Source organism: Rattus norvegicus, chromosome 4 (assembly GCF_021556685.1).
Source record: "Rattus norvegicus strain SHRSP/BbbUtx chromosome 4, alternate assembly SHRSP_T2T, whole genome shotgun sequence".
Taxonomy (NCBI): domain Eukaryota; kingdom Metazoa; phylum Chordata; class Mammalia; order Rodentia; family Muridae; genus Rattus; species Rattus norvegicus.
The window spans coordinates 66,405,108-66,417,500 of record NC_141537.1 but is presented as its reverse complement, the minus strand read 5'-3'; the positions used below and the strand labels follow the sequence as shown (position 1 = coordinate 66,417,500).

General features: G+C 43.3%; 1 protein-coding gene across 7 annotated transcripts in view; it reads left to right on the top strand.

The window, feature by feature from the left end:
• Dgki (diacylglycerol kinase, iota) overlaps window positions 1-12,393 on the top strand; it is a 452,769-nt gene that overhangs the window by 231,032 nt on the left and 209,344 nt on the right. For 2 of the 7 annotated variants that reach the window (XM_087659331.1, XM_087659329.1), the window contains exons 7-11: window positions 867-938; window positions 4,207-4,323; window positions 9,859-9,981; window positions 10,247-10,321; window positions 10,842-10,940. In XM_087659331.1, the coding sequence (XP_087515457.1) occupies window positions 867-938; window positions 4,207-4,323; window positions 9,859-9,981; window positions 10,247-10,321; window positions 10,842-10,940 (486 nt within the window). 7 annotated transcript variants of the gene reach the window in all.

Genomic DNA, 12,393 nt, shown 5'->3' with positions numbered 1-12,393 from the left:
TGACCTTGGAGACTTCGGCAGTTCTATCGTCTTTGTAACTGCATGATGGTTAAAAATGAAACTGAGGGCTGGAGAGATGGCTCAGTGGTTAAGAGCACTGACCGCTCTTCCAGAGGACCTGAGTTCAAATCCCAGCAACCACATGGTGGCTCATAACCATCTGTAATGAGATCTGATGCCCTCTTCTGGTGTGTCTGGGGACAGCTACAGTGTACAAGGAATAAATAACTTTTTTCTTAAAAGAGCGAAACTAAAAAGCTTCTTGTTTGAAAAGAGACATCCTAAGGGAATGGTGAAAATCTTTGAATTTATTACACGTTTGGACTTTACCCAGACCCTGACATATAAATACTGCCTTTGATATTTAATTTCCCTTTTTCTGGGTTCTCAGATACTAAAGTTGAGCAGTCTTTATAGTATATGATCAAGTGAAGCAATGTTTTTTCTTAAAAAAAATATATATAGAGAATACTATAATATTCTGTATATAGCTTACAATATGTGTGTATACATTTATTTTATGTGCATGCACACATGCAATATATGTATGTATGTACGTATGTATGTATGAGACCTTTTTTTAAAGGAAAATCTCTTATGTTAGTGTGACTGGCTAAGAGAAGCTTATGGTGTAGGAGATACCACTGCCTCCTTTGTCCCATATTCCAGATGGCTCCGAAGTAGAAAAATCATTGAGTGGCAGAAGGTTGAGAAGGTAGTGCAGTGTGGCACATGCGGTTACGGTTACTATAGCAAAGGATCACAATCTTGGCTTCTTTCACTTCCGTTAACCCAAGGAGGGCAACCATGGACTATCTATCATGAAGGAGGATTTAAACTCTCTGTCTCTTGTCCTACTGTCTCAGGGCTTCCAGCAAAAGTTCTCCTTCCACAGTAAAGAGATCGTGGCCATCAGCTGTTCTTGGTGCAAGCAGGCGGTAAGTGCCAGATAAAACAAGCAACATGGGCTCACGTGTGACCACGACTGGGCATTCTGACGCTTGGGTTCCTACCTACATGTGGAATATTGCCCTGACTGAACAATCAGATTTTCTCAGATAGCATCCTTAGAAGGAGGAGAAAGAGAGTAAAATTATAGAACAAAAGAAATATAAGTAGGGAAAAAAGTAGAAATCGTTTACTCCTTTTGTACAGCTTGAAGTCCAGGATAAAAGGCTAGGATCCTTACCTGATCCTTGCCCTGGGATTGGAATCTGGTACTCCTTTCCCCTAGAACACCCACTGTCTTCCCTGTCCCTCTACAACACAGGCTCCAGGCGTCTGGGTTCCCCTGGTCTTGATGTGGGTGGTCATGAAGAACGATTGCCTCTTACGTTGTTCTTTAGGTTTAGGCTTGTTTTTGTTTTTTGTTTTGTAGTTATCCATGTGCCCACTAAATCACATCCCTTCCTTGTATTTGACCATGCATATTCCTTAAGATCCCACACCAATGGCCTATTTACTCTTTTTATCTCCTGTCCTATCTACTCTGAAAAGCACCTGACCCCTTTATCCAAAACAGATGCCGAGCTTCATTATTTGCTTGCCTCTGTGCCTGTGTTCCATTTCACTACAGCCCAGCTGGCAAACTATGGCATCCAGGGCCAAATGTGGCTGCGGCCTATTTCCATACGTGATAGCTTCAACATAGCCATACCCTGTCATTTATGAATGGTCTGTAGCTGCTAATGCCTCAGAGATGACAAGTATTGGCAACACACCCAGGCCCTATCAGAAACAGTTTTTCAACCCCTCCTCTAGTCTTACTGTCTGTCTACTCTTTGTTTTTTTGTTTTTTGTTTTTTTTTTTTTTAAAAATACGCTATCCCTTTGTGATCCTCTTGCCTCAGCCACCTGGACGCTGGATTATGTGTCTGCACCAGCAGGTCAGCTTGCCATCAACTTTTTGGAGTGTCTGTGTAGATAGAAATACATCACCTTTATTGCAAAGGAAACCTGAAAAGAAAGTCCATGTTGTGTCAGCTAGGTTAAAGCGCCATAGGTCTGCACATGGCAGGCACAATTCCTCAAACCAGCAACAGGGCTAGAACAGGTGTCGTTTGAATGAATTACAGTTGACAGTCTTTTTGGGGGGTGTGGGGTGGTCAGACTCTTTGCACTATAGCAAGTCTATAAGATCCAACCAAATAGTTTCTCCAGAGACTCTATTTGTCAAGAGCCTCCAGTTATTAGGTATGGACTCACTGGTCTGGACAGTTCAGGGTTTGCCATGCCACCATCTCACCACGTTTTGTTTTTCTTGGCATTTCTATTTCTTCCCTGTAGTCACATGTAACCTCTGTGCTTCTGCTTACAAAAAACGTGTTTGTTCATGGCCATCTTACTTCTAGTGAAACTCCACGTCCTAGGGGCATAATCTCCCTCTGGGATTAGGTGTCAACCAGTCTCTAATGCTGCCCATATTGCTGGTTTCCTGAACTGGTAAGAGGCTGCCTCTGGGACACTGATAGGGTGCTCCTCTGACTCTGGGGTGATGTGTCTTGTTCAAGGTCTGCTAATTTGGAGCACTTTAAGGTGAACATTGTGCCCTCTTCATTATCTGTCATCTAACCGAGCTGCTACAGGGAGTGTCTTTTCACTCGGCCATAGTGGTAGAGCTTTGGCCCATTTCACCTCACTTTTATATCCCATAAAGTGTGGAGATTGACTTTGCAAGGTCATATCTGCAAAATATATGCACGCAAATTACGGTGTTGATCTATTTTAGTAGTGCAAGTAATTCCCTCCAGGAAATTTGATGTCAAGTAAATAAAGAAACAAGTAACTGAGTCTCTAAGGTGCAGGAGGAATCTTGGGGTTAGGCAGCTGGGTTCTTTGTGTATAAGTCTTGGTGCCAACATTTAAAAATATACAGTCCTGAGAGTACCTGTTAGTCTCTGACTTGTAGATCACTCAAGTATAAGTTGAAAGAGTTGCTTGCGCTGCGTTTGAAGCCCTTGTCACGGTAGAAATGCAGCGGGTATGCGTTGAGATTTCATTTTAACTGCTTAAAAGAATAATCAGTTTTGAGAGGAGGCGCTCAAGTGATATTTTTGTGGCGCGGCATTCCTCTGATTTAATTTGTTTGCAGATTCCACGTAATGGGTGGTATGTTGAATTATTAATTATTCTATCAGTACTTTATCCTTAATTGATATAAACTGACCACTGGATCACAGGAAGAGCTTCATAATATGCAGAAATGAAAACAAAATCCTTGTGACAGCACAGAGTAAAATTGGACTGGCTGTGCGTGCCAGTTTCCCCCCAGAGAGTCCTAATCGACGTCCGTTTCCCAGCGTTCTTGTTGTCAGTGGTTCCTTCTCACTCTTAAATAGCTCCAGTTGAAAAGGTGAATTGTGCGTTGGTTACAATGAGTATAATTCAAGTTGAAACTAATTTAAATAAAAAAAGTCACCAGGATTGGAAGACAAGACCTTTAATTAGTGCACAAGCTGATTTTGTGTCCATTAGAAATGAAATGTCCCCACAGGACTATCACCCCAGAGTCACAAAAGGTGACCAGACTGAGGTCACATGCCAGTCTCCCAGCAGAACAGTGAGTCAAGCCCCTTCCCCTGGGGTACTGTGGTGATGGCGATCGTTATTAGCTTATATTTCCTTCCTTCCTGTAAAGAATGAGCTCCCCGGGCCTGTGGACTGTAACAGGGCCACTGTATTTTTAAGGCTCTAGATAAGCCCAGGAGAAGGGATCTCTTTGTGCCCCGTTATCACTGAGATTAACAGCTTTCCAGAAGAGACCTCTTGCTCCCTTCCTGGCTCCCTAAACTGGAAAGATTACTTGGGAGGATTTACAACTGCAGTAGAAGCAAACAGTCAGGAGGCGGGCATTGTCTTCCCAGCTGCCTTCATTTTCTACTCTACATTAGCTAACAGACACAGTTGTGTGTAGTTAGATTAGTAGAGCTCGCCAATACTCAGCCTCTATGTAAATAGTCCATTAGACCATTAGAATGCCATGGCCGGCTTCTTGCTGCGAGGCTCCTGGTAACCACTGTTACGTCTACACTGGAATGAGTTATTCTGGCCTCTCTGTTCCTGGGCTGGTTGACTACTGATGAGATACATGTGTTCTTGATGTGTGCATGTATGATTTTGTGCGTGCCTGAGTGCGTGTACTTATCCCTTCTTGCTGTGAATTACTTCTTATTCGGATTTGCTTATTAGCCCGTTTTTTCTCTTCAGTTTCACAATAAAGTGACCTGCTTCATGCTGCATCACATCGAGGAACCCTGCTCCCTGGGGGCTCATGCTGCTGTTATTGTCCCGCCCACCTGGATCATTAAGGTGAAGAAACCTCAGGTAACTGCAGGATCCTGGTGCTGCTGGCCTAGTGCAGAGGAAACTAACGGCTGCGGTTTGCTTTTCTCCCTCAGTAGTCTTTGGGATCCTGTGACCTTTACACATTCACCCCCGTGGTCTGGTGCTTAGCTATGAGACTCATCTCACTGACCCATCACCTGACTTCATTAGACTCTCGTGGAACCAGATTCCCATCCTCATGAAAACCCACTTTCCTCCTCACCCGTGTGATGTTACTCTAGGAAGGCAGGTCATCTGAGTTTTAGTGAGTACTGGTGAGCGTATATTGGATTCTTACACGTTCTCTTCGAAGCCTGAGAGGAGTCCACAGAGAGCAAGGTCTGCAAGCCTAACAGTTTAGTTAAGATTTCTGCCACTATAAAGGGCAGGCTGTGAGTCATGACCTCCATTACATACAAGCCTGCTTAGAGAGCCACGATCTTTCCTTAATACAAATGGATCTGCTATCTTAGGACCTAATCTCATTCTGTGCGGTGTTAGTAGCTTTCCTGTTTAGGCCAGTCTCCTTTTGTTAGTCTGGGGCAACTTCCTGAGGATGTGGGGATTATCTTTCTGTTTAAAAGGTGGGAGTAGCATGTAAGACAGTAGCACACTGTGTACAAAATTATATTCTTGGGCCTGCGAACTGAGTTAGAGCACACTATGTCTCTGCTGAATGAAGCATGTAGGAGCAACGTCTAAGATAACAGGAGGCCACTCTTTATTAAGGGCATATATATGGTTGAATTTCTATTTCAGTGTTTTGGATGTGTTGGCATTTCCCTAGGAAGGACAATCTTTATGGACCTAGATCTCATCTTGGTCATTTTTAGACATCGTGCTGAAGTAATGGTGTCCAAGATCATGGCTAATTAAATGTTTACTTAATTAAGAATATCTTCTTGACCTCATATTTATGAAGTAATGCGATAGAAGAACATTAGACTATGAAATAGGTGTATATGTAATTATGTAAGTGCACACATATATGGAGGGAGAGATGAGGTGAGATGAGGTGAGGTGAGATGTAGTGACAGGTAGATGACAGACAGTAGAGATCCCCATTTGGACAGCCATTCTACTCTGCCATACCCCACCTTTCTTCCCTTAAGCGTCTTCTCAATGTCTCTACAGGATTTTCTGACATTTTTCTGACTCCATGTTGTTAGCATGCTCTGCATTCCACAATTTATAATTCTCCCAATCATGGTCTGATCACAAGTGCTATGTGCAGTCCCTGAATTTATGGCTATGGAATTCAACAGCAGTGGCCACGCAATTTTTCTTTCCATCTTTAGTAGTGGAACTGTGCTAGCAGCACCCTCCCTCCCTGGCAGGGCTATCTTCTTTGATTGTTGTCCTATGTGCTTTGGCTGGGCTTTCCTTCTAAAACACTGGTTTTACTCTATTATTCCTTTCCTGTAAAGAAGCCCACTCTTTCAGAATAAAGACCACATATGTCAAGAATCTATTATCAAGCCTGAGCAGTGACCAGCCCCTCATTGGAGTCTGCCTTCCTCTCCCAGAATCTGCAAATAATGTTTTAGATAAATTTATGTCTCCCCTAGGGAACATACACCCAAAGGACTGAGTTGGGACACTGTAGTCTCTTCAAAGGTAGGATTGTCTTTTAAAGTTCAGTGTATAATGAGTAATATACATGTATTATACTTTTGTGCAGAGGGAACTTCAGATAAAAGTGTCTCCTTTCACTAACACAAACATTTAGACACCTCTCCTGGCTTTCCCATTACATATCCATATTTTCACTACTGGTTTGCATGCATAGACATGCATCGTTAGGACAGAAACAGAACTGTATGTGTACAGGCTGCAGGGTTGTTAATGAGTGGTGCTGTGCTGCAGGTAATTCTTCAGAACGTGCTTAGTTTGTTTAAAAAAGAATGTTGGGTAGATGTTTCTAGCACTACATGTATTTCTAAAATATGTCACTTTATGCTATTTCCACTCAGTAGATATTTCCCAGTTGGTCCATACCCTACTGATAGGTATTTAGAGTTTCTAGTGTCCTGTTTACAGACAGTGCAGTGTCCATGCTTTCTACTCCTGGATGAAGTTTTCTTTCTTAATTGTCTTGCTATGACTGGATGATCTTTTATTGCCAGAGACCAGTGAGACAGAATGGCAGATTCTATTCACTGACTGACACAATCTCACAGAATTGCTTAAACAGTTTCATTGCGCACTCTGAAGAACTATTAGCACGTATGGTTTGCTGCTATGTGGAGCTCTTGAGACCGGCTCCTTACCTTCAGAGGCAAGCTTTCTTTGGTCTTTCCTGTCATCAGAACCGCCTTTATTCTAGTGGGGTACCTGAAGCAGAAGGTGAGCATCCCTTAAATACACAAAGCCCTGGCTTCTTCCTTCTATGATCTGTCAAAATGTTGTCTGGTGTTTATGGGAGAGACTTCCTTGGTTATAATGAAGTGATCTATCATCTTTAGGTCTTTTAATATAACCAGTTATTTATGACCTCATAGCCTGGGAAACAGTCCTTCAAGGGGAATAAGAGCTAAAGTTTCATTTACAGTTAAGTGGTTCATCCATAAGGACTTCCTAACTGTCCAGGAGGGAGTCATAACTCTCATAACAGTTTGGTTGGTAGAATTAGTTCTGTGGCAAGGTGAGATTGCCCTGACACCTGGTCTGAGAAGACAAAAGGGCCTTTATCTTTTCTGATGTCTTTCACAGAATGGCTAGAGGGTAACTGTTGTTGAGCTGAGAAGACCACAAACACAAGGCTGAGTGGCGTTGATCTTGTAAGGGGATCGCTTAGGCCACAGGGTTAGCTGCCCTTGTCAGAACAGGCAGGCTTTGTTTTAGAATGTCAGAGAAGGGTAAAAGGTTTCTTGACTCTTTCATCACCAGTATTTTACATAACTTTTTGACATTGCCCCTGTATGCTTGCAAAGCTATTTTGTTGGATTCCTAGTACTAAACCAGGAAGGACAAACTTTGCAATTAATTATCGAGGATAAGGTTCTTAGCTTGTCTTGGCTATGGTACATCCCAAATCTGCCTTCCTAGCTGTCTATTCCACACAAGGCGCTGCCACCTTGTAAGCAGGGTGATGTTGGACATTGGTACTCATACAGCAAGGGACACTTGCTATTGCTGTGTGGCCATTCTTGATAGTATAAAACACCCCCAGATTTCACATAGACATGCCCAGGTACTGTAAGTCAGTCACTACACTTATTTTGTTAGGTCAGCCTCAGATGTGTTGGTCTTGGTAAGGCTCAGGGCACTTACTATATCTCTGTTGAAAGATCATTTTGTGTATCTGCTTCTTCCTAGAGTTGAGGTCCTTACCTATTCTGCTTTCACACCACCACCCCCCCCATTTCTAATTCCTTCTTTCCTAGATGTGCTTGAGCATTAAATTACCCAATATGCTATAAATCTTATGATAAGCTTAAGAAAGTTGTGTAGGATCTCCACCAGGTGCAGTAGAGCTATGTCTTGGAATTTATTTGTTGAGCTGTGTCACGAACGGAGGCCTCTAGTGTATTCCTGCAAGCCCAAGCAACTGGCATTTGCATTCATTTGGTCTAGACAGGAAATGAACTAACACACCATAAGAGTGAGGAGACAGCAGTCACATTCCGAGTATGGCTGTCCAAACTAGAAGAGGCTTAGCAAATACTGCTAGTTATATGACATTTATTCTTTTTAAAAGTCGTGGTTGTGGTATGGCTTAGGACTTGTGCTAGGTAGTGAGGCTGACAGATGTTAGCAGACGCCATGATGGGATGGCTGCAAAACTCATTGCGTCCCATACCTTTACTTGTTCAAACTTAGCTGTCCTGTGAGGTAGGTATTATCACCCCATGTTAAAACTAAGCATATGTCACTTTAAAACCTTGCCTGACCTAACAGAGTTCATGCATCTCATCACAGCGAGTTGCTGCTGGATTTGTAGCAAACCCATGAGGTTCACAGTCCTCCTTTACTCAATTTGATCTGCTTCACTGGGGTCTCTTTAGTGCCACTCTTCAGGTCCAAACCCACATTTTTGTCATCAGATACATGATAGCATCACGATTGTATCACGTGTGAAGCTTTTAAGAAGAATCTTTGCTTTGGCTTCACTTCAAAGAGATCGAGTCTTTTCCGGGGTCTGGGTCTGAGTGAGGCTGGTATGTGGTGCTGGCTGAGCATTTTCGAGGATCACCTGATCACACCTAACAGAAGCTTCTCCTGCAGCTGCTCCAGACTCCAGATCATCCCTTTCCCAGAAATCAATTTGCCAAGATATGGCATCAACTTTTATAATGAGAAAGAGACAAGAACATTATGAAAGATCCCATTAGCCTAGTAATCTCAAAGCCAGGAGATCTGTTTGCAGGGCAAGTGTAGTCAATAATAAATGTCAAGGAAAAACTCTGGAGTCAGGAACATCCAGTTTCCTGAATCTCTTTTTTTTGGAGAGTCCTGAAGACATTTCCCTTTGATGGAAGAAGAAAACCTGGAGATACATGGAGGTCCTTCAAAAAAATCCCCAGCCTTGGTGAAACACAGGCTACACATCAGTTTGCTTTATTCTCCCTTCCCTTCCCTTCCCTTCCCTTCCCTTCCCTTCCCTTCCCTTCCCTTCCCTTCCCTTCCCTTCCCTTCCCTTCCCTTCCCTTCCCTTCCCTTCCCTTCCCTTCCCTCCCTCCCTCCCTCCCTCCCTCCCTCCCTCTCTCTCCCTTTCTTTCTTTCTTCCTTTCATTTTTCTTTAAGCAAAATAAAAAGGTTAGCTTGTTCAGACTGTGTTGATTTTGATGCATTAATTTGTGTTTTATAGACTAATGTTTAGTTTTGAATGTTCTAAGGAAAAATTATGTGCAGATTAGCTGTTTAAATTTCTTCAAGCTAGTTTGAAAACTATTAACTGATCAACTAATGTAAGTGTGTATTCTAATGTCTAAGCTAAGCATTCTGCATTTCAGGCTCTCGACACTTGGTCAAACATCTATCGTGTGGTCAGTACTACCTTACTGTTGTGAAGATGCAGTCTGATTAATTATTAAGTCCACCTAGTTAAACTGATTTATGTTCAGTCTTCAGCAAATAAGTGTGACTACCCTGTAAGACTTCCTCCTCGGAGGACTTGTAGCAAATGTTAAGAGAAACATGGTTAGACAAAGCAATCGTGGATTGTGGTTTGTAAAATCTCTAAAGTAAAATTAAGAGTCACTATGCGTCAACAACTTTGAGTTACCTCCGTAATAAAGTTCAAGGCTACTTAGTGGAGAGAAGACATTTAAATTAATGGGTCTTCCAACACACAGAGAAGAATAAGGCTCACCGCTCCACTATTGTAACCACAGTAGGGTGTCTTCCCAGCATTTAAAATACGCTTCAGTGTTGATAAGACTGTTGGGCTGTGATGTTCGACTGCGGTTAAGCATTATTTTATAACTACTACTAAAACAGACCATAAAGAGTAAACAATGAAGGTAAATGAAGGAAAGAAAGAAAGAAAGAAAAAGATAAAAAAATGGCCTCCTTTTTTACATTTCCACATAGGTGATCTCCATACCAGGAGATGAACTTGAACTTGGTTGGGCGGGAGACGGACCTGGTTGGGCGGGAGACTGGAGCCCCTCAGAGAATTTGGGATTCTTCCATTTTTACTGGGAGGGTTGGCAGGTATTACCATGTGTTGTTATGTGAGTCCATAAGAGCCCCCGTGGCTCTAACTCCCTGCCACCGCGTGGTGGGGAGTCAGTTGCTCACTCCGGAGCACTCGACTGGTCTCTGTCTGTGGCTTACCCATGAGCAGTGGCTTGGAAGTGTCAAAGCATGAGAAGCATGCAGTCAACAGCATGCGCTGCTGTCCTCCTCTACATGGTTCTGCATGGAAGCGCCAGGGCTGCCTGCCTCTGAGTTTAGCTGCTCCCTCCTTCCCCCACAGAACTCCCTGAAGGCTTCCAACCGGAAGAAGAAAAGAACAAGTTTTAAAAGGAAAGCCAGTAAAAGAGGAACCGAGGTAAGTCTTTCCGGGAGATGTGTCAGGCACACAGCTTTCTCTGTAGAGGCTACTTAACCCGAGGATCTGGCCCACACTTAATTTTGTGGTGTGCCTTATGGATATTTCTTTTCCCTTCAGCTATTCAAAGCATGTTGGAATCCTTCATGTTCCCAATCAGTTCAGCTGTCCATCGATTCGTCAGGTCTTACCTGCCACGCCAGAGGCAGAGCACCTGCCCTTGCTTGGAATGTCTCCCCCCCCCCCAAACGATGCTGATGATAGAGATGACATCAAGAACCAACCCTTCTAGAGCCCTTAGAGCATGCAGAGGGAAATCCAAGGCATAGCTCAGCCTGCTGGGTAAATTAGAGTGGGAGGAGCTCAGTTCCAGGACATGTGCACACACTGCTATGAAGACTCAGTCTTTTGGAATAAGACTGGGGATCTTAGGGGTGCACAGTGTTCTCTCTCCCCATTGCTTTGTAATTATAACCACGCCATGGGTGTTTATCCTAATGATGCTGCCTGCCTCCTCCAGCAGGAAAACAAAGGTCGTCCTTTTGTGATCAAGCCCATCTCCTCTCCTCTCATGAAGCCTTTGCTTGTCTTTGTGAACCCAAAGAGTGGGGGAAACCAGGTGAGCCATTTTTTTTCATGTGTTTATCTATTCAATATGTCAAGGACACAATCCCCAGCACAGAGTAAAATAGCATCCTAGGAGCCCAGGCATCTGAGCTCTGCCAGCACCAAGACCAGACTCAAAGAGTTGGCCGTCTGTCACTCTCCTTCCATAGGCAGCTAGACCGGAGGTACTCAGAAGACCTGAGGGCTAGCGTTTTCTTTACAGATGTTCTAGAATGAAACTTTCAGAGTTTTTATGAGTTAATGGACTTCACTTAGAAGCAAAGGAAGATGTATTCACGTTCAATATGGCCACACTGAGGAGGGAGAGAACAGCAGAGGGGTCCAGTGGCCCTATGTCCGTCTACCCTCGCTTTTCATGACTAGGGGTGCCATTACCACTTGTCTCTACTTCTTCCTGTTATAATTTAACCTGACTCCTTTGTCCCTGTCCTCAGGGAAAGGAACATCCAGAGCTCATTTGCCACAGCAATTGTAAACACTACCTCAGGCCAGAGAAAATAATCAGTTCCTAAAGACTTCATTATTTCATTTGCTCTCTGCCCAGCTCCTTCAGTATAGCTCGATATTAGCCCCATTTAAGAATACAAATATGCCCTTTCAGAAGTTAATGGCATGCCCTTGGCAACCTTGCTCCGTAAGGACGAGGTTGGTTTTCTCCACAATACAGTTCTTTATCTTTTTATCCATTTCTCTTTCTGTTCCCTGGGGCTTCTTATTAAGGCTCTTCTGTGGGCTTTGGTTTTTCTATTATTTTCTGGGGAATTTGGATGCAAAAATATTTTTTCCTGACTATTAAGTGCACGCTTTACACTTTGAGAAAAGACTCTTTGAAGTTTCACCATCAACAAGTAGAGATCTGAGCTTCCTTGAGGAAGGGTGCCATGTCATTGAGTTTTGACTGAATTGTCCAAATGAAGTCATCATTGCTAAAATAATGGCCATTTTCCAGGATGAAACAGTGAAACTTGTCACAGGAGAACCTATTTCACAGAAGTCTTGGGTTTCCTCTTCTCCTTCTTCAAGATTCCTGATCACTTGAAGTGTTAAAAACCAGTCTCAGTACTGTGGAGAAGGGTAAAACAGATTTTATAACAAAGAAACAATGTATTTTCTGCAGCCCTCTTTTCCTGTCTGTGAGTGAGGATGTCCTTTCTAGTCCAATGGTGTGCTTCAGCTGGAATACTGGAGAAGGACCTAGTGAAGGGTTTCTGGGGGTTGATGTTCAGTTTGCCCCGACATACTCACTCAGAAGCCGGCCTCCTTGTAACCTAACTAGGATGATGCAATTGAGAATCCAGAAACCGAGCGAAGTACATGCGGTTAGTTTCATGGTTTTTTTGGTCGTCTGAGCACCGCAGGCTACGTAGCTTCTACAGGTTGTGTCAGGGCACTCCCTACATAACCCATATTTTTAAGTAGTCCAAGCTGGCTTTGAGCTCCCTGGA